The sequence below is a fragment of the Cricetulus griseus genome, chromosome 2 (assembly GCF_003668045.3).
Source record: "Cricetulus griseus strain 17A/GY chromosome 2, alternate assembly CriGri-PICRH-1.0, whole genome shotgun sequence".
Lineage (NCBI taxonomy): Eukaryota > Metazoa > Chordata > Mammalia > Rodentia > Cricetidae > Cricetulus > Cricetulus griseus.
In genome coordinates, this window is record NC_048595.1 from 266137307 (window position 1) to 266163831 (window position 26525).

General features: G+C 40.7%; 1 protein-coding gene across 2 annotated transcripts; it reads right to left on the minus strand.

Annotated features, from left to right (window-relative positions):
- Nucleotides 1–440: 440 nt before the first annotated feature.
- Qrsl1 (glutaminyl-tRNA amidotransferase subunit QRSL1) lies at nt 441–26494 on the minus strand. Of its 2 annotated transcripts, XM_027402254.2 has the most exons (11): nt 26323–26494; nt 17527–17686; nt 16821–16919; nt 15962–16058; nt 12176–12343; nt 8523–8698; nt 8330–8442; nt 5817–6009; nt 5238–5355; nt 3351–3556; nt 441–945 (listed from the first exon to the last, which is right to left on the minus strand). In XM_027402254.2, exons 1-11 carry the CDS (start codon nt 26344–26346, stop codon nt 728–730), a joined length of 1572 nt encoding a protein of 523 aa, XP_027258055.1. In that variant the 5' UTR covers nt 26347–26494; the 3' UTR covers nt 441–727. The 2 variants fall into 2 exon arrangements, with proteins under 2 accessions (XP_027258055.1, XP_027258056.1); XM_027402255.2 differs by lacking the exons at nt 16821–16919; nt 17527–17686; nt 26323–26494 and adding an exon at nt 16537–16811.
- Between the last annotated feature and the right edge of the window lie 31 nt (nt 26495–26525).

A 26525-nucleotide genomic window follows, 5' to 3' on the forward strand; every position in this document is an offset into this window, starting at 1 on the left:
ACTCATTTCCTCACTATCCTTTGGCTCTGTATGGTGTCAGGCTGCCAAGATTTGTAAGCACATCACATTTTTTTCTACATTTGTATGTTTCTGTTGTTGATTCTAACTTTTGCCTCCCCACCTTGAAAATCAAGTCAAGTCAAATTCTCCAACAATGATTTGGCACAATGAGATATCCTAGATTCACAGTGAAGACAGAGGAGAAATGCAAATTGGGTACGCTAGTGGGGTCTATTATAGGAGAGCCTACTTTTTTTGTCTTACCCTCCTTTTCTGTTTCTAGATTCAAATCATTAGTGCAGCTGAGTGAAATATAGGCATAAGAGTAAATAGTCTCTGAAAGTTCTTCACTTCAAACTGTACAAACCTAGCTGGATGTGACAGTCCAGCCTGGGCCACACAGTGAGCTTGTATTTTTGTGGTGTAGCAAAATTCAGTACTTGAATTTAACAGTTATTTAATGAATGTATAAATATTATAATTAACAACATCACAGGGATTTGAAGAAGTGATTCACAGGACAAACAGTGTTGACACTGAACCTAATCCCAGGGCTGAGCAAGATCACTGGGCGCTCTAGAAAACAGTACCTCTTAGTCATTTTAACAGCATGATCCAGTGGTAGAGAGTCAGTCCAGGGGCAGGCAGCCTGCCTAGCAAGCCTGAGGCCCAGTGTTGGATTCCTGGCACCTCACTATCAGCCAATTGCTTGATTTATTGATCACGATTAGGTTAGAGAAACAGAAGTTAACTTTCCGTTTTCAAGAACCAATGAGCCATCATCCATGAGGTCTTGCAGTTGAATAGTAGGAAACTGTACTTGTTTTTCAAACCATTTAGCAACTGTCAGAAGTTGCTGGTCACAAAATGCACGTCCAATGAACTGCAGTCCTATTGGTAACCCTTGGTTTGAAAGGGCCACAGGGACACTCACTGCTGGCAAGCCTGAGGAACAGAAAGAAGCCATCAATTGATGAACCCTCCTTCCCCGTGCTTATAGATAAGGACAGAATAAGGCTTAAAACAATCTATGGCAGAGAGGTGTGGTGGCCATGCTTTTAATCCCAGCATTTGGGAGGCAGAGGCAGGTGGATCTCTGTGAGTTCAAGGTCAGCCTGGTCTACAGAGTGAGTTTCACCTCTCCATCAACTCCGGTTCCTGTCCTTCTTGAATTCCTGTCCTGATTTGCTTTGATGATGTGTAAGAATAAGTCACTTTCCTCCCAAACTTGTTTTGGTCATGGTGTTTTATCGCAGTAACAGGAACCCGAAGTAAGACACATAAATTACTTAGGAATGATTGGTGAAAGGTTCAGGCTTTAATGCTGATTGGCTCTACCTCTTTAAGAGACAGAACCCGGCCCCTGACAACAGTCAGGGCATGCACAGGAAAAGGTGCTACGTCATCACCATGTCACCTGCCACGCATTACTGCCTGCGTGAGGACTCTGGGCATACATGGAACCTCAGTGTGCATGCGCAGTCTTCCCTTTAAAAGTTCCAACTTCCCTGCTGCTCTTTCTCTACTCTCTCTACTGCTTCGCTCTCTCTCTGCTTCTTCTTTACTCTCTCTCTACTCTTCTCCTCTCTCTGTTTGCTTCTGCTTCTCTTCTCTCTCTCTATGGCGACCGGCCATAGCGGTCAGCCATTAATTCTGTTTCTCTTCTCTCTCACTCCCTCTACTCTGCTGGGCCCATAATAAATTGGTTAATATATCTCATCTTGCCCCTCCTCCTCTTTTTCTTTATTTCTAATTTTCTACAAAAACATAACAATTGAGTAGCTCTCTTTTTGTTTTCTTTGTGTTTGTGCATGCATATGTGGATATATCAAGACAACCTTGGTACTGGTGCTGGTCCTTGCCTTCCACTTCCACTTGTCTGAGACAAGGGCTCGTGATCACTACTGTGTATGGAGGCTACCTGACCAGCTGACTTCTAAGGAATCTCCTGTCTGCACTTCCCATCTTGCTATGGGAGCACTGGAGCTACAGATGTACGCTACTGCATCTGGCTTCATGTGGGTGCTAGGGATCTCAACTCTGGTCCCTGTTTCTGCAGCAAGTGCTTTACCCCCTCGGCCATCTCCCTAGCCCCATCAGCTATCTTCCTAAGCAAACAACTTAGTTTCCCAAAGTGGGACCAATGACCAGAACTGCTTCCTGATACAAGAAGTATGTGGTTTTCTGCTAAAAATGTTTATTTAACCCAATTATAAGCAAGTAGTCGGGTCAATGGGGCATAAGCAGCCTCACCTCTTCAGGAAGCTGTCACTTAGAAGGACACCTTTTAAAAGGTGGGGACTTCCCACAGAGATTAAGGGACTAGGGGAAGTGGTTCAGCAGGCTTCCTTTTCTATGTAAAAGAACTTCAGCTTAACATATAAAAATGGCCTCATCACTGTAGTCATTATACTCTACTCTTATTCATCCCCTTTTCCCCTTCAGCTGCTCACCTCCCCCCAGGCCTCTAAAACCCTGGGATTTGAGGTGAGCACCACCTTTTTTCAAGTGTCCTAAGATAAAGAACAGTTGAACCAGAACTCCATATACAGCAAGAATACCTTAAAAGGAAAATCTAGACATTAGATGAGGAAACTTTAGAAAATTTGGGGCCAGTTGACCTACCCTAAAAGAAAGGTAGAGGAATGTCTTTAAACACGAAAGGACTAATATAAAAGGAAGGTCTTGTTCCTTCAGGAACAAAGAGTTGAAAGAAAAAACAGAAGTGCGGTAAACTCAGTATCTGGTACCTGCCTGGTGCAGTTCTACAAACAATAACTGATAGATACATTGAAGTGATTACTGTAAACCTTAAAAGAGATCATAAACAAAGTAGATATAAGGGCAAAACAACATTAAAAGACATTTCTAGCATTGCTGAGAAAATGTGAATAAGGACTATATTTAGATTATTATTGGGCTCATAATGGTTTCCACAGATGTGACAATGTGTTGAGGGAGGAGAGTCTTTATCCTCAGATTCATGCTAAGTCACTCAGCTGTAAAATGTCATATCTAAAAGGTTTTCTTCAAATGCAACGGCTCAACACAGAATGTGTGGGAGGTGGTAGTGTAGAAAGACAGAGAAGAAAGCCAAAGCAAGACATTAGTGAGGACAGACTTGGGCAAGTCTGTATGTACACTATGTTTAAATTTTTATATATGTTTAAATGTTTTGAAAATAAAAGTACTGCATATTGGTTAAGAAAATACGAACTTATAGCACGCACACACATATCCCCTCCAAGTGTTCCAGAAGGGAAGGGAACTCTTTTTAGGAAACAATACTACAGGGACTTGAACTGAAGACCAGGGAGTTTGTCTAAACTTTGAAGAAAAGGAATCCTCACCGGCCATATTTACAGCTTGTGTGAAAATGTCATCCTGGGCACTTCGTGTCCTGTTGTCTTCTTTGATGAACTCCAAGTATGGCACTGCCTCACTCAGGGTGGTGGGAGTTAGCAGAACATCCACACCAGAGTCAAAAGCATTCATGAAATCCCTCACAATGAGGCGCCTCACTTTCTGCGCCTTGACGAAATAATTCTCATAATTTCTGTGGAAAAAGACAAAGATACCTTAAAGACTTTTTCTGTTTCTGTTTTAAGAGCCATACTAAAACTACTATTACCATTATTTATTTACTGTGTCGGGGAGGGAGCATAGGAAGGGGTGAGTAGAGGTCTGAGGACATTCAGCCAGTGTCACCTTTCTCCTTCCACATGTGGATCTCAGGAATTAAACTCATGTCATCAATCAGCTTAAAGTGCCTTTACCTAACCTACTGAACCATCTTGCCAGCCAATTGCTACTTTGGTTTTTGAGACAGGGTCTCACTATGTAGCATGGTTGGTCTAGAACTCACTAGATAGCCCCTAGCTAGTGCTGGAATGAAGACTTGGTCACCACACCTGGCAGTACACCACTAAATTCTTTTTGTATGTTTGTTTTGTTGAGACAGGGTTTCTCTGTGTAGCCCTAGCTGTCCTGGAACTTGCTCTATAGACCAGGTTGGCTTTGAATTTAGAGACTGACCTGCCTCTGCGTCCCATGTGCTGGGATTAAAGGTGTGCAACACCACTACCCAGCTGATTCCTAACAACTTATAAGGATGAGTACTGTACTGTTATTATACAACTTTACACTGGAATTTATTCATTAGAATTTGCTACTAGATGCAATTCTACCAAATAACCACAAAATAATACTGGCCAGTAAGGAAACTGCTAAACCAGAGCATTTATTTTAGGGTGAGATAGTGTTGTTAAGTTATTTTCTAGGTACAACAGATTAAAAACTTGGATCTCAAAGGCTGTGCAATTTTCTATCATCATGTCTCAGTCTATCTATAGTGTAATGATAACTAACTAGTCTCACATCTGCCTGAATTAGATAGTAGGAAACAGTCCTGGGAAGCAGGTTCCATCAAGGGAAAGAAGGAAAGCACACAGTGCTGTAGTTTTGTATTTTGTGAACACTTCAGTCTAGAAGGGCAGAGATAAAGTTGAATGAAGGATGCTCAAACACTGTTAAAAGATTAGGGGGAAAGCCATGCACAGACAAAAGAATAAATGCGACTCTTTTTTACACCTTAGGCTCCTCAAGTGTAAAACTGGACATGACAACTCCAGTCCCATTGAGAACCAACTATAAGAAGATAAAAATATGATTTTTTTTAATCCTAGGAGAGTGCTATAGAAACATCGTGTATCCTTCCCAAACCATTTGCCCAATGGGCTCTACAGAGATACATATGCTGATGTCCCTCTCTATTGCTCTCCACCTATTTCTTTGAGGCATGATTTTTTCCCTGCAAATCCCTGTCTCTACCCTCATTAGATCTGGGGTTATAGGCATGCACAGGATGCCCAGTTTATTATATAGGAGCTGGAGTCTGAACTCTGATCCTCATGATTATGCAGCAAGAAGTCTACACTAAGCTAGCTTTCCAGCTCCTCATTCTTTAATGTTGCTCTTCGTTTTTTCAAAATAGGATCTCACATCGCAGGCTGGCCTTGAACTCACTTTGGAACCAGTGATGACCTTGACCTTCTGATCCTCCTGCCTGCATTTCCCCAGTGGATTACAGGCATGTACTACCACAATATTGATGTTGGGCATTAAAACCTGGTGCCTTAGGGGCAGGCAAGTATCCTGCTAACTGAGCCAGTATAGTACTAGATATAAAAATTTTAAGGTTTCAAGAGTAGCAAAAATTCTTAAAGAAATTGCCTTACTCTTTTAATAAGAAAAAGTTTCCTGAGAGAATTCTTCCTCGTACCACATCACTGAACCCTTCTTGTCTGGTTGCAGCATACATGGCTTCAGTGGACACATCAATGCCAGACCTATGACCTGAGAACAAGAGGTAAGCATTATTGAAAAAGAATTAAAGGTTTGGCTGTAAACTAGTATTGTGAAGAGGATGGACTTAGAGAACTTTCCTCTCCAAGTTCTTTTTCTTTATTTGCTTTGTGACTGACTGATCAATTAGTTATGAGAATTAACCATGGAGAAAAAAGAAATCATGAAAGAAATTTGTCATCCATCCATCTACCCACCCACACAAACTTTGGTTGTGCTCCACCTTGTCAGACATTACATCAGATGGGCTGGGTACACAAAGATAATTCCTTCAAGATTTTTCCCTTCAGTCCAGAGAACCAAACATAAGAAAGACTTACAAAGAATACGTTAAGTTCAATATTAAAATAATAGAGAAAAATTTATTTACCTTTCTGAATTATTATATAACTAGTATGTGAACCTTTCAAATGTTTGAGGTATCTTAAACAACCCCAAAGCAGCCATCTTACCATATTGTAGCCCATCAAATCTTGCCATATTCGAAGCTACTTCCGATGTACACAGCACATGGTAGCAGACAATTGAGTAGCATGTGTGTGGCAAGGAGACTTCAATCACTTTGGCACCCTCAGACTCAAAGAGGTCAGCAGCTTGGGACCAGAGAGACCGTATTTCACTGGACAACTCTGGTACCAGATATTCCTTAGAGGAAGAACAAAACAAAACATAGGAAAGGCTATACAGACTCATAAACATCTGTATACTGTAACGATAAATCTTTCCACCAATCTGCCCGAGCCCTGCCAGCACGTTAAGGTCCCAAGTAACACACAGAGACTTATATGAGGTACAATGCTGCTGGCCAATGACTGGGATTTCTTATCTGCTATCTCTGTTTTAAGTATCAAATATAATTACTAATCTATATATTTATAAAGACTTATCGAGGACACTGGTGGCTTGTGTCCATTCTTCTCGGGATTACATGGTGACGACTGTCTCTACTACATTTCCCAGAATCCTCCTCGACTCCTAGTCCCACCTAACTTGCTCCCCTATTGGCCAACAGTGCTTTATTTATCATCCAATAAGACAAACATATAAGCAGAAGGACCTCCCCCATCAGTATACTAAAATCTTTGGCAATACACTACACTAAAACACTGATAATACAGTAGCTAGTAGGTACCTAGAAAGACTGGACTAACTAGGAATGTTGATGGCATGTGAGCACACTACTGGACAGTATTAGCTGGCATAGCAGTGTAAAGCTTGGTGATCTGATCAGAGGTGCATATCTGCTGTTAAATGTTCACAAATAATCTGCTGCTATTTTTCAGAACTTCTCTTAGTTTATGCTTTTACACCCCATTACACAGGCTCATCATCCCTCATTTTATGGATGAAAAAAATATTGAGAATAGGGAAGTGAAGTAGCATTCCTAATGCTATATATCACGCCAACATGGGATCTAGGACTCAACTAGGTTTACTTCTAAAGCTTTGGTCTATCTTGGTTTTTAAAGAAATTACAGGTAGTTACTTTGATGAAAGTCTTTTTAAACTAGCAACCTGATAATGTCTGTGGATGCTTTGACAGTAGAGTTGTAGTGGTGAGGCATGCTATGGGAGAGGGGTGGAAGCCAGGGATGCAAAAGATGGCTTCCACCACAGAACCTTCCAGAATAAAAATTATCAATGGTGCCAAAATTAAGAAGCCTCATTATTCTCCATTATTTATTTTTCTGAAAGATTCCTAAAATATGTTAAAGTTAATATATTGTCAGGTATATAGTTGGCTAAGGTGGTACATACCTAGACTACAGCACTTGAGAGAGAGAGGCACAAGAGTAACTAAACTGGAAGTTAGTCTGGGCTTAGTAGATTAGAGCTCTTATTTCACTTGAGCTCAGCTGCCAGCACCTACTTCAGTGGCTTACCAGCATCTGTAACTCCAACTCCAGGGATCTGATGTCTCTGGCCTTGTGGGCAACTTGTACTATATCTCTATATAATGTGTGTGTGTGTGTGTGTGTGTGTGTGTGTGTGTGTGTGTGTATGTATCTCCACACGCAGACATATATACCTACATATAACTTAAAATAATACAAGGGGCTAGAGAGATGGCTCAGAAGCTAAGAGCACTGGATGCTCTTCCAAAGGACATGAGTTCAACTCCCAGCACTCTTGTCAGACAGCTCACAACCATCTGTAACTTTACCTCCAGGGCATCTGATGCCTTCTTATGGCCTCCACAGACACCAGGCCCACAAACAGTACCAAATATACATGTAGGTAAAATATCCATACACATACATAATTTTTAAAAAATTACAATTTAAATAAGACCATACAAAACATGAATACACACATACACACACACACACACACACACACACACACACACACACACACAGAGAGAGAGAGACACGTCTGATTTTTTTAAACTTTAAAGTGTCAGTAATTTATTACTTACATGTATAGATTATTAATTGCTATTGTAATAGGTATAGTCTAAATAGCAATAATAAAAATAAATGCAATAACACTTAGTGGCGCCTTACTAGAGAAGGTATGCCTATGTCTCTTACATCAGGGATCAGCAAAATGTAGCCACAAGCAAGATGTGACAGTAATCCACTTTTAAAAATAAAATATTTTAACTAAACAGAACTATTTCTTCAATTACATATTGCCTATGGTTGCCTTTCACTATAATAGATGAGTTTTTAAAAAGCCCAGATCTATGATTTACAAATCCCAAAACTGCATCACTTTCTTTTAAGGAAAGTTTATAGACTGGTGTTTTATAGGATAATCACATTTAATCCCCACAACCCTCAGGGTCTATATTTCTCTCACCCTCATTTCACAAAGGGGGAAATGAGCTGAGAGAGAAGTCACGTGCTTAAGTCCACATGACCAATAACAGCGGTGGTACAGGGATTCAAAACAACCAGTCGGCCTCCTAAATCTGCATTTGGCCAGCCAGCTTTTCTGAAGAATAATGAGAAGAAGTTACCTTTGGGATTCCTATACACAGTCTGCTTACATCCATCTCACCAAGAATCATGGGTAGCTTAATAGGGTCTTGTACTGTGGTGGAATCTTTGGGGTCATGTCCAGCCAGTACACCTGCAAGAAGGAACCCATATGTGTGACAGACATACTGCTTTACCTTGAAACTTTCAAATGCTATGTAACCACAGAAATACCTAACACAACTGCTGTATCATCCACACATCTGGTGAAGATTCCTGGCACATCCATTGAATTCACCAGAGGAATGAGGCCATGGCGGGAAACTAAGCCATAACTTGGTTTGAAACCAACAAGCCCACAGTGCGCAGCAGGGTTTCTGGTGGACCCTCCAGTATCTGATCCTAGAGCCCTGGATTGAAAGAGAATTCTGTTAAGAGGAATGACTCTTTAATTGCATCTGGAATCTACGATTTACAACTGTACTTTCCCTTAATTATACAGAGTAATCCATATTCATCTCAAAGGATTCATATGGTATAGAGAAGCACAAAGACAGAACCAGCAACAAACACCGTTAGCTTTTTGGCAGATTCAACCCCCCCCCCTTGCCTCTGCCTCTTGAATGCTGAATTATGGGCATGTGCCACTATGCCTGGCCTTTCAACTCTTTAAAAATGTGCTTTCTTTTCTGGAGAACATTTTGTATATGCGCTGCTGAAGCGAGCACCTGGAGAACATTTTGTAATTGTAAATTTCCATCCTTATTTTGTTTGTTTATAATGACCTTTTGCTGCCATTAAAATAGTAAAAATAGAGACTATTTTCAAGTAACAACAGGCAGTATGCTTTCACATACAAAGCCCGCTCTGCAGAAACTCAGACCCCAAGCCTTTGATCCCTACTTCATGGCTAGAGATGAACTGTCACAGTGTTGTTTTCTCTGGAATGACAACTTTTAGCAAACTTTGTTGATAAACCACTTTACACATAAGCCTCTGCTCAAGTTTGATTGCTTTTAGATTGCTGGTTTCTAAAAGGTTGAATCCCTGTACCACCGCTGTTATTGTCCGTGTGGATTTAAGCACGTGACTTCTCTCTAAGCCCAGTTTCCCCCTTTGTGAAATGAGGGAAATACAGACCCTGAGGGTGGTGGGGATTAAATTTGATTATCCTATAAAACATGGGCCTGTAAACTTTCCTTGGTTAGTTGAACAAAAGGGTCTGTTGTTATAAATTCTTAGCCTATATAATCAAATTACTTGTTGCAGACCAGGCTGATTCATGTATTTATTTCTAGTGAACTGTGTTTTAACATTTCAGTGTTATCAATGAGTAGTAGTTTTTAAAATTTTGGTTAATCTGATTAAAAATATTTATTAAATATTCATTTTGAAAAAATTTCCACTACCCAACAAAGAGAATGCTCATTTCTCAGCCCAGTCACCTAGAGAACACATGCTTTTCTTCTTCTTCTTTTTTTTTTAAACAGTAACATGGTTCAGACTCTATATTATGCAGTAGAAGAAACCAATTTTAAAAAAAGTAACTGAAGGACATCATGCTAAGTGTAACAAGCCAGTCACCAGAAGACAAATGCAGAAAGCTCATGAAGGAAGTAATAGAGCACTCAAATCCACAGACAGCAAGGAGAAGGCTGCTAGCGACCGGGAGTGGGGGCAGTTAATGGGTGATGGTTTCAGTTTTCCAAGATGAAAAAAAAAAAAGTTTTACAGATTAATTGTGAAATTACATATACATATTTTGCCACAACTGAAATTTTAAACACTTATTTAAGAACAAAGCTGTTGGACAGTACATGCCTGCTGCAAATTTAAAGTATCATACAATCATAGGATATAGAAGTAAAAATAAAAAAAAAAAAAAGCAAAAATCTGCTGGGCACTGGTGGTGCACGCCTTTAATCCCAGCACTCAGGAGGCAGAGGAAGGCAGATCTCTGTGAGTTTGAGGCCAGCCTGGTCTACAGAGCAAGTTCCAGGACAGGCTCCAAAGCTACAGAGAAACCCTGTCTCGAAAAATCAAAAAAGCCCCAACCAACCAACCAAACAAACAAAATATAATCACACACACACACACACACACACACACACACACACACACACACACAAAACAAACAAACAAAAAACAACAGTAAAAGTCCTCTTATTGGAGCACCCATAATAGCCCTGTGACACACTTTCATCCAGATACTTCATGTGTGACCAACATCTGTGCCTAAGTGATGATTACTCTTAACAGCAATCATATACACTGCTCATAACTTGTTTTCACTTAATGCACGTTGAGTAGCTTTCTACATCACCTCACAGTGCCCTGTCTCATTCTTTCTATGCAGCTCAATAACACTCCAAGAACCTTCTTAATTTAAAAACTATAATAAAACAAACAAAACACTGTCAGGGAGACAAAAGTTGACTACTTCACAGTTTGGAGACATTCAATCTGAAGTGACTTTCGGTTGGTGCTTCTACTGATTATATACACATATAATCTACTGATTATATTGAAAGTAATACTTTGGACTGAGTAATTTTCCTAACAATAACATGCTACTTGCACTCTACAGAAAATGCAAATTACATTTCCTTTCTCATCAAGTCCATTTAACTACAAAATCAGTCTGTTGCTTTCATAATTTTAAAAAGATACTGTCTCCTTATTAGCATTCACTGACGGCTGTGTAAAAGTAAAACCTACATTTCCAAAGGAATTACGTGTCAAAATGCCATCTTCTCAAAGTAGATTCAGAAAGATAACACTAAGTGGGATGATGAGGGTAAAAAAAAGCCGCACCTGATCCTGCACTTCTAACATGTCAGAACTCTCATTAATATTAATGCAGTGCTATAACATTCCAGAGATAAATGAAATGGCTTTTCTTCCTAACAAGATTTCAGCAATATGAAAAGCCATCTGAGGAAACTACAGCTCCATAGTTCTAAAATATGTAAATAAATTATTGGTTGCAGTGCCTGTGAAGGAATGTAGTTTTACTGGATAATTAAAGCAAGGAAAAACATATACATTATGATATTACTGAGGAAACACAGTCAACTTACTTAAAATGAGACTTATAAAATAAATCATTATTTCCTATTCTTTGGGTGGTTAACACTGTCTGGAGGGCCGGGGTGGTGGCACAGGCATATGACCTCAGTGCTTGGGAGCTATGCAAGAGGGCCAGGGGTTTGAGGCCACTGTCTGCTACACAAAGCCTGAAGTCAGCCTGGCTGTAACTGAAACCACACTTCAGATACCAGCTCTCACTAGAAACAGAAAGAGGTATTTCAAAAAATGGCACTTAAAGCCTAGCTAATGGCTTCTCACTGACATGTGACAGAATCAGCTCCTAAGGAGGCTGAAGGTTCTGCTTAGAGACAGGCACCTTCAGCTGCAGATTTGTGGGAACTCCATTTTAAATACCTTGTTGATATATACTACGAGGATTTTTTTCCTTTTTGAGATTTTTCTAGAGGATAAATCACTAGCAGCAGCTCAGCAGCAATGAACTACAGCACTGTCATTTGCATAGTGAACTGATGACAGAATAAATTATTAAAAAATAAGATTCATGAAGTTCATTCATGTTCAATGTCTTATTTGGTAAGATCCATAAAACCATGGTTTTTAAAGAACCAGACTACAGACTATGGAAGAAAAGTTAAAATGTTATTTTAAATTAAGTTTTAATGTACAAAGTTCAAGTAGTAGGCTAAAGCTGAGTATGCTTAGACGCTATTTCAATATACCTTTGAACACAAACAGCTCACCAAAAAGAAATAAATTCCTGTGCTGCAGGGCTTTGCCTGTAGTTTGACCTTTTTGCATTTGGGTGGGGTTTAAAGCACAAACAGGGAGCATCTTACGCAAAGCACGTGTACGCTGCCACTGCTGCTGCACTGCCACCTGAGCTCCCTCCAGTTATCAGCCAATGGGAATCACCATGCTCATCATGCCGCTGCCTTTCTCTGTATTGCTTTGAGTAACTCCAGGGGTTTTTAACTGGTCCAAACACACCATCTGTGCTTCCAGACCTGTGATGGAGAAGCAAAGTGATACCTCAGAAAACATTATTTTATGTCCCCAGGGAAACTCATGGCGCTTTTCTTAGCCCATTGTAGCTTGAGTTGGAAAAGGCTGAGACTACCCACACGCAGCTCCAATCAGTCAGGCAGCTAAGGAGTGCTGCATGAGAAGCTGGTGGTAGAAATGAAGACTTATCACAGGTAATCAGTTAAAGATGATTTCCCTTGTAAGCTAAGACCTTTCAGATGAAAAGATTCACAAACATTCAGACCATTAGGAAATCTTTTAAAGGAATCTCCCTCTTAATCAGAAGCTTCAAGAAAAGCATTAGGTGTGGTAGCTCACACCTTTAGCTTTGGCATTTACTTGGCTGAGGCAGGAGGATATCTATGAATTCTATTCTAGCAAGCTTGGGCTAGAGTAAAACCTGTATCAAGCAGGAACAAAACCCCCAAAACTAGGGATGAGGAGATGGCTCAGTGTGTAAGAGCACTTGTTTACGTGTACAGACCTTAATTTGAATTCCTAACACCCACCTAAGACAGATGTCATCTCAGCATTTTGGGTATGGTGGACATAGGCAACTCCCAGGCTGTCTTCGAACTCAAGAGATCTGCCTGCCTCTGCCTCAGATATGCGCCAATAAATTAACTATGTATTTTACATGAAGGTCTTTTTCAGATTTATCTCTTCGAACATTTTCTTTTTTCATTTTGAAGTAGCATATTTCAAAAGTTCTTAATTTTACTCAAGACCAACCTACCAGTTTTTATTTTGTATTACACTGTGTCCTAGCAAAGAGATTTTTGCTTAAGTCAAGGACACAAATATTTTTCTAATAAGTTTTCTAAATTTTATTATTTTAGCCTTTACATTCCTTTTTATTAGTTTTTATTTAAACAATCTTATTTTACATACCAATCCCAGTTCCCTCTCCCTCCTGTCCTCCCATTTCCCTAGCCTTTATATTCTTTAACTTCTACTGTAGAACATTTTCATAGCATCTTTCTGCTTTTATTTAAGAAAATAATAGAGAGCTTCTTGATTTAGCTTTGCTATATACTTCCTTGCTATTAGATAGAGGCTATAATTTTCCAGCTGACCATAGGTAATAAAGTGTCTTCAAAAAATCACACTGGGGACATACTAAGTCTACTTTTTCCTCTTTGGCCATGTTAATTTTGATCAGCGGAGAAAAGAAAATATCCTAAAAACCATGTCTGAGTTTACATCCATGGATAAGCTCACTAAACATGTATCTACCGATATCTAAGAGATATCACATTAACACGGTGATAATGTGATAATAACAGTCCAGGGCTGTTTCTACAAACACGATCGCTGACCAAACATTACAAACTTGAAAAGAATTATAAAGTAGAAAATTCTAAAGTACATTTGACTGAATATTTTCCTCCCCAATATCAGGAAAAAGGCAAGGCTATCTGTTTTACATCTGCCCCCCATTTTAATTATTTGTATATGTTTATGTCTATGCACACCAGTGCAGATGGCCATAGAGGCCAGAAGTGGGTGTTGGATCATCTGAAGCTGAAGTTACAGGTGTTTGTGAGTTACCCATGAGGTCACTGGGAACTGAACTCAGGTCCTCTGCAAGGAGTAAGCACTCTAAACTGCTGAGCCTTCTCTCAACCTCCCCATTTCACACTTTTTCTTCAGTGCTGCAATGATGGTCATAACTGGTTCAACAAAGCAAAATGTAGAAAAGTAGTAAGAAATAAAATCTAAAACTGTCTATACAAAATATCCCAAAAAATCTATAAAGACCAATTAGGCTAGGAGGTCAATATAGGAAAAAAAAACAAAACTGATTTTTTTTTAAATCAATGATATTTTCAATGCATTTGGTATATAAATAATTGGAAACTGAAAAACTACAGCATAAAATAAGTCATGGACTAGAATGTGGCTTAGTGGCCTAAGGCCTGACAATCTAAATTCAATCCCCAGTTACCCATGTTCCCTTTCCCTTTCTGAATGGAGATGGAGAAGGAGTGGATACGGAGGGTAGAGGGGATGGAGGGAGGGGAAACTGCAGTCAGGATATAAAATAAATGAAAAAATTTAATTAATAAAAAACAGAAATCACGTAAGCTTCATAGACGGTTTACATTGGAAAATCTTAAAATATTGTTGAGAGAAAATAAATAAAAATCTCAATTAGTACATACTCATGGCATTTGTGAATTAGAAGACACAGACAGTGGCCAGTTCAAAAGAAGCTGCTAAAGCTTATGTGGAAAACAAACAGGGCCACAGTACACTCAGTGACTTTAAAACAGGCCGCACTGTATACAGTGACTTTAAAAAGAGCAAAGTGAAGAGACTCTTGCCGCCAGTGTCAAGACAGATCTTGACTCAAATTTACATGTGTGTTTGCTGAGAACAAGGACAAGCTCATCTTGTCTAAACAGTGGTGGGAGTAAAATGTCCATATGTAAAAAATTGAATTATATTCATACTATATACAAAAAACTTAAACAACATGGGTGACCTAGCTAAATGTAATAAAACTAGGAGAAAAACCTGTCATTTTGGTCTGTATAAGGATTATGGAAGCATTAGAAGAGACCAACATAGAAGCACGAATCATGAAAGAAAAAAATTGATGAGCTGGGCTTTATCAAAACTAAAAATTTCGACTCTGAAAAGCAGTCAGTGTGGTAGGTAACACTGACTTTCAATGTGGTAGGATCTAGAATCAGCTAGGACACAAGCCTTGGGGCTGAGTCTCTAGATGGGGTTAACAGGTAGGGAGAAACACACTAACTGTGAGTAACACATTCCTGAGCCATTCCATGGGTCAGGGCCCTGACTCCACATAGAGAAAGCTGGCTGAGCAGCTGTCATTGCTCTGCTTCCTGACTGCCTGTCTGTATCATGTCGTCCGAGCCTCAGGCTACAGCTGCCATGTCCTCCCTGCCATGTACCCCCAAACTGTAGGCAAAAAGAAGCCCTTCTTTCATTAGGGTGACTTCTCAGTTATCTGTACTACAGCAAGAGAAAAGTTAACTAATACAGACTGAATGAAAAGATAAACCAAAGACTTTGAGAACAGATTTACAAACCACCTTGGATAACAAACTTGGTCCAGAATATATGAAAGAACTCTTATAACTCGATAAATAAACCAACTTACAAAAGATTTGGACCATACTTGGCTAAAGATACACAAGTAGCAAAATAAGCACACGAGAAGGCGCTTACCATCATTATTCCCCAGGGAAATACATTCTAAAACCTGAACAATATATTTACACACTTGTTAGACAACTGACAAGCTTCCACAGGGACTAAGACGCTGATGTCACAGTCCTCAAGAAGGCTGGAGACTTGACGTAGCAGTTTAGAGCTGGAGGGCCAGGTCCCAGCACCCACACAGGGTGGCTCTCAACTGCCTGCAACTCCAGCTCCAATCAGTGACCTCTTCTGGCCTCCACTGGCACCTGCACATGTCATTTGCTTCCACAGACACATGCCATAAAGAAAATAATAAAGTAGACACTTTAAAACAAAGAAGTAACCTTGAGACCTTTAAGTACCTAAATGCAGTGAAACTAAAACAGATTTTAAATAAAAAGAGAGGAAAACTTCATTTTACTTACCCCATAGCAAACTCATCTAAATTTGTTTTCCCCATGAGTAGAGCTCCCTGATCCAACAGTTTCTGAACTACTGTAGCATTGTAAGGTGGTATATAACCTGGAAAAATAGTATTTTTATTATATGAGAGAAAGCAATGATAGGAAGCACAGTTTTAAATTTTAATTAAGTAATTACTATCAGAATATATTATTCCTAATTTAAATAGCAAATTGTACCTTTTTTCTGAGTGAGTTAATTTTTCTCCTGCCAACTGCCCATTTTTCACAGATACTCATTACATTATTCACTATTTTTATAATCTGAAAACATTGACTTAAAGAGTACTATAAAATGTTGGATAGTAAGATTGAAAAAAAAAAAAAAAACACCAAAAAACCTTTAGCTTATATTCCAAAACACAATTTAGTCCACTGAATGAAAGAGGATTCATAGAAGTTTACTTCTAGTGAGTAGCATTCTAGGTATCTTTTCTTTTTTTTTTTTTCATTTATTTTTCCTATTAGAATCCAAATATTTTGATGAACATTCTTGTTTTCAGCCTGATAGATTAAAGAATAAAATTAAAGATTATTACATAGTTCCAAGAGATGGTGAGTAGGTACTGATGAGCTCTCTGTGTCCACAGGAGTGATGCCAGCCAGTACCATGTCCTCCTGAAACGACTCCCAGTCTTTGTAAGCAGTGTTCATGCAAGGGGCTGGCCAACACCTAAGTTAATTCAAGCAGTAAGGGCAACAGTCTCGCCTAAGTACTTCCTACAAGGCTGCAGTTCATCTCAGGTTATCTTGAAGCATTGACACTTTATCTTTAAGCTGAAAAACACTCATGAAAGCTGATGCTGCAATCATTAGACTTCACCTTTTAGCATATTTGATGCACATGTCGTCTCAATGCCAGATGTACTGAAGTTGTCTTTGACAGCAACAGGAATTCCATCTAAATCTCCAAGTGGCTGACCTGCATTAAAAAGCCACAAAGAGAGGTGGTGGTTGTAAGATGGCTTAAAGGTAAGAATGCATGTTCAACATCAGGCCCTGAGTTCAGATCCCAGTGTCCACATCAAAGCTGGGCATGACCACATATCTTTCTTTCTTTGTTTTTGGGACAGGTTTTCCCTGTATAACAGCCCTGACTATCCTGGAACTCCCTTTGTTACCAGGCTGGCCTCGAACTGACAGAGTCACCTGCCTCTGCCTCCCAAGTGCTGGGAATAAAGGCATGCGCCACCACTGCCCAGCATGTGTCTTATTCTTATGCCCACCTGCCTGTATAGCCAGTGCTGTGAGGGGAGAAGACAGGATGGTCATGCTGGCTTGCTAGTCTCCAGCCTATCTCCAGGTTTAGTAGGAGACTCAAGGGAATAAGGTGGAAAGTAAGAGAGGAGACCCAGGAGAATGAAACTTCAGAAATAAGTTTACACTGGAAATTATTACAGATAGGTACTATGTAACATTTACACTAAACACTCAGGACAAGTTCTTTAGGAAAGACACTGCTATACCCAGCTAAACTGTTCTTCTTGAGAAAGAACAATGAAATACAATTGAACATAATTTACATTTACCTTGTTTGTGTCTTTTCTCCGATTCTTCAGCTTGCTTTAAGGCTACCTCTTCTGATACAGTAATGTAAGCATTTAGATACTTGGTTTTCTTGATGATAGAGAGACATTTCTTGCAGAGCTCTGTTGGTGTGACTTGGCCCTGTTTTAGTGCTGCAGAAACCTAGAGTAGAAACAATTCAGAATTGTCATTTTACAAATTCTGTACAAGTCCAAATCTGGTATTGAGGGAGCCATGGGCAATAGTGTGGAAACAAAATGTACAAGTGAGGCTTGGCCTCAAAATCCAGAGAGCCTACTCTTGGACAGGGCAGTGAGCAAAGGGCAGTACTGACCAGCTGGATGATGGGAGTGGTGGGGAGCAGTCTCCCCATTCATTGACTAATTTTGTTTCTACGTTAGGCTTGGACAAATAGTAGTTTTGGTGAGCCATGCAGGCCTGAGGTAGCTGAGCCCAGCCAGGGTGTCGGATGGGTAGGGGAGAGTAGTTCGGGGAGCATCTTACTGTAACCTGAGGAATACACAGTAGAAAAAGAGAAACATTTTATGGCACTGAAAAAGATCTTTGTATCTACTGGGGATTTCAGATAAGACCTACTAGGTGTTCAGAAAAATGCAGAGACATATACATATACACATATATCTTACATAAACTTCTCAGAATTTCTGTCATTTTGTGCATTAAGAAGGCTGGTGGGCAAAGAGTTTAAATGCATGAGAAGTAGGGCTGCGGAGATGACTCAGCGGTTAAAAGCTCATACTGCTCTTGCAGAAGACTCAAATTTGGTTGCCAGCACCTATCTCAGATGGCTCAACTGCCTATAACTAACTTCAGGTCTGGAGAAGCCACAACCAGGTCCTCCCAAGCACCTGCGCGCGCACGCACGCACACACACACACACACACACACACACACACACACACACACACACACACGACAGTAAAAATATATCTTTAAAAAATGCACGAGAAGTGACCAGTCAGTACCTGCTATTTGGCAGTGAGACCTGAGATGAACTGTATTATTTGCCATGTCCTGCAGGAAGTAAGGATAGGTACTTGCTAACAAGAAGTCAAAGATACTATCAGGCTTTCTTTGGCAAAGTCAGCTGCAATATCCACTTGCTAAGTGAGTTCTGAGACAAGAGGGTCTGGAAGGGAGTAGTTCTTATTGAGCATTTATCACGAGCCAGACACTGCTGGTTTATTTGTCTCATCAATTCATTAGCAAGTTAGGCATTATTAACTGCCTTGGGCAAATGAAGAAACTAAAGCTCAGAGGCTGTCATTTGTTCAAAGCCACACAACAGTACAGGACAGGGTGACTTCATAATATACTCTCCTTACCACTTCTGCATTTCCTCTCATGGAAAAGAGTTTGTTTTCTACATTGACTGTATTTAACGATCTGCTTTTGGCTACTAAAAATATCACCAAAGCAATGCCATTCTTAGGAGGTTTTGGAGTGGTCTCTGCTGCTCATGGACAAAAAGAAAGGCCTTTTACAAGGGAGGCTGGAGGAGTGGTCCTGGGATGGATGGACAGCTAGGCATACCCTAAGGAAGAAACTAAGCAATGAGATGTCTGTTACAGAATGCTTCAGGAGGAAGGGGCTAGGCAGCAATAAAGAAGACAGTGTGTGCTAATACTAGGAGTAGGAAGGGAGAGGACAGTGAACACCTAGAAGAAGCAGACACTCAACCCCAGAGAGAGGTGTAGAGGCAGGCCTCTCCAGAGGATTCTGCCTTTCTCCTCCCTTGGTTAGCCTTCTAAGACTTCAAGCTGCTTTCTGGTTCAGCAGTTGGCATGAGAATAAGTATAAGGCATCATGAGCAGTCAGAAAGGGTGAGTGTCCAGGTGTACTTCCTTGCAAGAGTGCTGCTTTTCAATGGGGCCATTTTTAGGGACTCCCAATTTGAGAAAATTGGTGAGGAAACTGGAAAAGAGAAGTAAGACCAAAGATGCTAATTAGCCAGAATGAACTGAGCATGGAATATGAGATGAAAATTAGACAGCTCTCCTGGGACAAAACTGTGGCACTACATCTAAATATAAAACATCAACTTTAAACACTGTCACTAAAAAGTACTCTCTTCTGGAACTTCTTTGCCAATGGTAAGTGGGCTTCCTATCTTTGTTCCTAGCTATCCTGTACTAGAGTCCATGGGGAAGAAGGGAAGGCACAGTCCTCTCGGTCTTCCTTGTCTCTTTCCCCTTCTCTCAAACCCCCCAGTTGATCTGAAACACATGCTTCCAGAGATGATGCTCCCTCCTTTCCCTCTTGTGGTTAATCCCAGTCTGGCTGGCACCACCTTTTATTCGTGGTAGTTTTAGTGCCTCATCCACTGTCATCTTTGTCACCACTGCTACTGTTGTCAGCTTGGTTCATTCCAACTTCAAGTTCACAGCTGGGTTTGATGGCTCATGTCTGTAATCATACTATTTTTGGGGTGGAAGCAAGAGGATCAGAAATTTGAGGTCAGCCTCAAAGTATGGGATCAGCCTAGGCTACAGAAGAGCCTGTCTCAAAAAAAGGAAGAAAGAAAGAAAGAAAGAAAGAAAGAAAGAAAAGAAAAGAAAAGAAACAAAACCAACCAAAACAAAACAACAACAAAAACAAACAAACTTCAAGTTTGTGTAGAATACTACATGGTCTCTCCATTCCCTGGCCTGACTTCACACAAACAGTTCCTTCATGTCACTCCAGTTGCTACTTACCTTGGTTGAGGCCTTGAGTACAGCCATTTTCCATATCTTAAAATCTCCGAAATCTCAGTTTTAGTCATCTCATGTCTCCCACCCCTTCAACTCATTGATTACCCACATATGCCATCCCAGTTATGAGGAAATGGATTCTGTCAACAGGAAGCCGAGAAGAAGCCTCCAAGCTCCAGATAAAGCTGCAGACCTGGCTGACACCATGCTTTTAGCCTTGTGAGACTCCAAGCAGAGAAACTACTAACTCTATGTTCAGGTGACCCACAAAACCAAGATAAGACTATGTGACTTAAGTCAGAAGGTTAAATTGTTATATAGCAACAGAAGATGAATATACCTGCTTTGAGAAATCTTGGAACCACTCTTAGAAGAGTAGAAGGAAAAATATGTTTGAAAATGCCACAATGAAACTTAATACTTTGCTAATTTAAAAAAACGTGAGCAGGACTGGAGATGGCTCAGCATATAAGGGCACTTGCTGCCAAGCTGCAACCTAAATTGGATCCTTTGAACCCATGTAGCAGGAGAGAACTAGTTCCTGCAAAGTTGTCCTCTGACCTCCACATGTGTGTGCCACACGGCATGTGTGCACATAGATATGTATGCACAAACTAGAGGAACACGATTAGGTTTGTTAATAATCTAACTGAAATCTTCAAGGGCAGAAGAGGAAAACTACATGACTGTGTAATTAAGTCCCTCAACCTCATTAGTCACACCCAGCACTTTGTTCTCGGTACCTTCCAAGACACTGTACACTTCCTTTGCATCCACACGTGAAGGCATGGCCTGACATGCCAGGAGGAAAGCCAGGATGGCGTGATGTCTGGACATAAGGGAGAGGTGTTCCAAGGAGGAAGAGGTCATGTGGATATGCTGCCTTTCTTCTTTTTCTTCTCCTCCTCCTCCTCATCATCATCATCATCTCCATCTTACAGATGAAATAACTGCTTGCTTGAGGTCACAGAATTAGAAAGAAGCAGAGCTGAGATTTAACCAAGACATGATCTAATTTTCAAAATCCACCCTCGGTGCCACCAAATGACAACACTTCTCTGTATATGGCTGACCACCATCATGTGGCTATGATGTTAAGAGCACTGGCTAATCTTGCAGAGGAATGGAGTTTGGGCCCCAACACCCACATGGTGGCTCACAACTGTTTATTACTCCACTTTGAGAGAACTAGACATCTGCTTCTAGCCTCAGAGTGATCCAGATATGCATGTGGTACATAGCCAAACATTCAGGCAAACACACATACACATAAAATAAAATTAATTATTCCCCTTTTTTAAAAAAAGCACTAAGTGACTGATGGGTACCTTTTCTCTATTTAATACACTCTAGTTTTAGTGTCTCTACTGTTTCCTGCAATTGACATGTTAAGTCACCATCAAATTCCACAGTCCTAGAGCCAATAGTTGATGCCCTAGCTTTTGTTTTCCAATACATCTGAGCAGCACATCCACACAACCTCTCCCTTAAGTCCAGGCAACACACTACCCTGGCTTTCCTCCTGCCTGTCTGGCCATGCCTCCATGTCTCTTACTAGTTTAATTTCCACTTGCTGACCTCTTAGTCAAAGTCTGTCTTCCTCTATTTTCACATGCATCCTCTCAGGTGTATTTGGCCACATGGCTTTTGTTACTCTCATACTTTGACCGATTTGTATCCACCTGTGGAGCCTCTTTCCCAAGTGCTAAGTTACTGTGTCTGCCTCCTCCACTCAGTCTTCACTTAGATATCTAAAAGGCATCTAAAAATGACCACCTTTAAAACAGAACTCTGGAAAAGCTCCTCCTTACATACTCCCCTCTCAGTTCTGTCAGTTCTTGAGAAGTGTTCCATGTCCCTAGATGCCAGGCCAAAGCCAACTCTCTCCTTAATTCATTCCCAAACTTCATATTCAATTGAAGAGCAACCTCTCACATTAAAAACAATCCTTCCTCTCATTATTTCTATTGCTACAAACTTGTCCTTGCTGCCAGCATCACTGATTGCCATGGCAACAGCCTTCCATCTAGTCTTTCTGTTCCCACATTTATCTTCTAGACCAGAGTCCTCTAGACTTTTCTGGAAGAGCTACTAAAAGCTTAGACCACATCCACGAGCTTGAAATTGTCCAGTGTTTCTCCTGTACTTGGCGTCCTATCCTGCCCATCACTGGCCTCATCTTCCTCCAGCCTGCTCGCTGGTTTGCTCCCAGCATCCTGACCTCATGCATGGTTTGACTGTGTCATGCTTGCTCTTGCTTCTTGGTGTGCACTCACTCTTCCATCTGTCCAGAATATTATATCCCAGCTCTTCCAGACCCTCCTTTCCTTCCTAGCCTCTATTAAACATCATCCACTAAATCAGTGAGGCCTTCCAGGCGGCTCTGCCTAAGTCACCCAGCTATGGCACTTATGGTCTCCCTGTAATCTGCTTTAACAGTTTTCACAGCACTCATACTCTCTGAAATTACACCATTTAATGCTGGAAGAAACTTACTCATGACTATCTTCCTATCTAAAACTGGTATTGTTTTAACAGCGGAAGAGCTTCTGTTTTCAACCAATCCCCAGTGCCCGGAACAAGCGTTCACTGAATATTAGAGGAAAAACAACTGTTTAAAACTTGGACTCTACCTCTCTACAGAACAGTGAAGAAGTCTGTGATGACAGGCTCATATACTTGAATGGGAGTGGCAGTAGTCCAAAGGATTAGGAGGGCTTGTTGGGGTAGGTGTGACCTTGTTGTAGAAAGTGTGTCACTAGAGTTAGTTTGAGGTTTCAAAAGCCCATGCCAGGCGCAGTGTCACTCTCTTCATGCTGCCTGTGGATCCAGATACAGAACTCTCAGCTACCTCTATAGCACCATGTATGTTTGCATGCTTCCATGCTCCCTGCCATGATGATAATGGGCTACAACTCTGAACTGTAGGCCATCCCCAATTAAATGTTTTCCTTTACAAGAGTTGCTGTGGTCATGGTGTCTCTTCAAAGCAATGGAACACTGACTAAGTCAAATCTTTTTAGTTTGGAGCCCCAAGAAGCCAACCCGTGCAAATGGAGTCTAATGCGAAGAAAATTGGGATCAAGCTATGATAGAGTAAACTAAGAGTCAAACCATCCTAAATACATCTGGGTAACTACCCTCCAACACACCTTTTTCCCTAAGACAGGGTTCTCACTGTGCAGCATTGGCTATTCTGGAACTGAAATTCACTGAGATCCACCTGAGGTTGAAGCTGTGGCTGCCAGCCCTCCTGGGCTTTACCTCTTATTTAGCATTACATCCTGGTACCTTGTCTCAGGGTTCTTCTGCTGTTCTAAGCTCCATCAATCGTCTGCTAAATTGCCTCAGATGTTCATCACAGTTTCAAGCTTCTTCCTCTAACCGCCTCCCCAACAAAATTTCCCTTTCTAAATCAATTATCTCAACTAAGGTATTAGGAAACAGAGAACTTGGACTCAACTTATAAGACTTTACAGCAAGGAGAATGAATCTTCCACTATTCCTGGGTGTCTGCACACATTAAAAGTGATTTGTACTGAATTAATCAATCTCTAATTAGTAAAACTTGGAGCATTAGAACAGGAACATGGAAAAATTACAAAGTAGACAGAAAACACTTCTTTGCCTGGTAAAATAACTACCAAACAGTCTCCGAATACAATTGGCATTAGCAATATCTGTTAAAGGAGTTGTTAAGTAAAAGCTGTAATGTCAAGGCAACTTCTCAGTCTTTCTTTGAGTCAACTCCCCTGTTATGGGTTTTTCTCCCATGAAGTAAATGCTGTTTTCATATGGCTTATTTAATGTCAAAAAGGAGTACCATACACACACATCTCTCTCTTCCACCAAAATTGCTTAAAAGAGGGAAAAAGCAGGCCACATCCTTTTTATAGGCTGTATCTTAAACAACTTTTAGGGACTCCCCATTCCTTTTAGAGAACAAATTTAGCAAGTCTAGCCTGGGTACAAGATCCTACCTCAGCAACAACAACAAAAAGGAAGAAAGAAAAAAAGAAAGAAAAGAACAAATTTGATTTTTCACTAATAATAGGATATGTCACATACAATGTATGAAAGTAAAAAAAAATGTATTTTGGAGAAAAGGATTACTAAAAGCCTATGGATTTAAATGTCTCATTACAATTTAAAATTCCTGCAATCCTATCAAGTTGAGAAAGAAGAGATTTCCCAAATGGAGACACAAAAGGAAAATGGTAGGCAGGATAGGTACTCAACCAGAGAACCTAGTAAGCCATACACTCTGGGCTTTAATTATACAGATCTGTCTAATTAAATCTAGAGTGGGAGTCAGTTCAAGTTTTAACCAAGGCCCAGGTGATTCTGAATGGGCAAGCAGACCGTTGTAAAGAGTGAGAGAGTTTGGCCTCAAACCAAGCCACATGACCTGTATTAAAACAAGAATAAGAGTTAGAGCAAGAATAATAAAGTGAGAGAACACACTATAGAGGGTTTAGTGGTTTAATGACTAGAGGAAGTGAAGGATAGTCTACAGGCCAATGGATAACAGTTATGCTTTGGGGTTTTGCTCTCTTGTTGGCTTGACAAGGTACTTTTGCTTTAGAGTGTGTCATGAGGCATCTGGAAGAGCTCTTCAGAAGCTACTTACATTTAGAATCTAGGGTAGGGCTTTCTTTCAAAACAATTTAGGGAGGGCTGGAGAGGTGGTTCAGCAGTTAAGAGCATTGGCTGCTCTTCCAGAGGTTCTGAGTTAATTCCCAGCACCCACATAGCAGCTCAGAACTGTCTAGAACTGTAGTCTCATGGGATCTGATGCCTTTTTCTGGTGTGCAGATAGATGTACATGCAGACAAAATATCCATATACATAAAACAGATATTTTTTTAAAAATTGGTATACATAATTTTACTATTAAAGACAAAAACAAATTTGCATGCCAATACAATGCACATACTTGCTTATTTTAAAATAAAGAATTAAATCTTGGCTAAATATTTGATACCACAGGATGTAGGCTGCTTCAATGTTTTAAATTTTTTTCAGTCTACCAATATTTCTATTTGAAAATTATCAGTGCTGAGAATGACACTTTGCATAAATACCCTTACAAAATGCTGGGACCATGTTTAGGGCTATATCAGAAACAGCTTAATAATCTCACATCAACATTCATTTAATGATTTTTTTTAAGTGAAACTGAAGCCAATAACTCAAACAGCCATTTTTAGAATCAAGCACCTTCACACAAAAATCCAAAGATACACCCATTTCATACTAAGGGTATGACAAGCTGAGAAATTAGGAGAATATTAAAAGTTTTTGCTTCCTGCAATTAAAGGGTATGTTTTTCCAAGTTTAGAAAAGTTGCATATACAGATAAAAGAAAAGACCACTGCAATCCATAACACACCTACAAACCCCGCTGCAATTCATAACGCACAATAGTCTCGATCGCGAGTTGAGAAGTTTCAGGCAGTATCAGCTGGGGAATGCAAACAGTGTTCTGAACCTTGCTGCAGTGAAGTCGAGAGGAAGCATCGGTGAGCGCTGTCACAAACACCTTAGATTTGAATGGACTTTGGCTATGTCAGTCAGAGCCCCGCCCCCTTTAAAATACTGTCAAATTTTCTGCTATATATGGGGTTGCTACCTACAGTTTAAGCAGGGCTTCATCCATGATGTCCAGGAGTGAAGGCAGTGATAGGAATCCTAGCAATTTTGGGGTCACGGAAGATACAGAATGTAGTTTTTTTGTTTTTTGTTTTTTGTTTTAAGCCACCAATTAGTTCGTTAGAATTTTGCATGCTATAAATCCCGCCCCAAAGCGAGCACAGGCGGGATGGGGTTGAAATGGCCTAAGTCGCGCGGGGTGGATGTAATTTCCTCCACGGCCCGGCGGTGCAAACATCTCTCCTGACGTCCTCACTCCCGGGAATGGATGTGGGGTGTACTGCCTAAGAGCGGTAGTTTCGAATCCCCCTTCCCACTTAGGAGCGACGGCGGCCGGGCGGGCCGAGCCGCGGTTAATCCGGGGCGACCTTGACCTCGGAGTCCTCGAGCGTCTCCGCCCTCCCGCGTCCCCACTGGGCCACATTCACTCACTTCTCGGAGAGTCCGGCCCAGCATAATCCTCGGGTTCAGCCCGGTACCAGATGTGCCCGGAGCGGAGGAAGAAGTCGCCGTCTGCCACTAGCGTAACATGGGCGCAGACATCTTGGAACCTCAAGGGGCACTTCAACACCGAGCGCTTGGATTGGTCGAGTTTCCGGCGGCGGAAAAGATCTCTGCAAGCGATTGGTTAGCGC

Excerpts from the sequence above, each read along its gene's own strand:
- Qrsl1 (XM_027402254.2), bottom strand. The coding sequence starts at position 26,346 with ATGCTGGGCCGGACTCTCCGAGAA. Across the intron at positions 17,687-26,322 it reads TGGGCCGGACTCTCCGAGAA|GTTTCTGCAGCACTAAAACA; the intron begins GTGAGTGAATGT and ends TTTCTACTCTAG. Across the intron at positions 16,059-16,820 it reads TGCATCAAATATGCTAAAAG|GTTATATACCACCTTACAAT; the intron begins GTGAAGTCTAAT and ends CTATTTTTCCAG.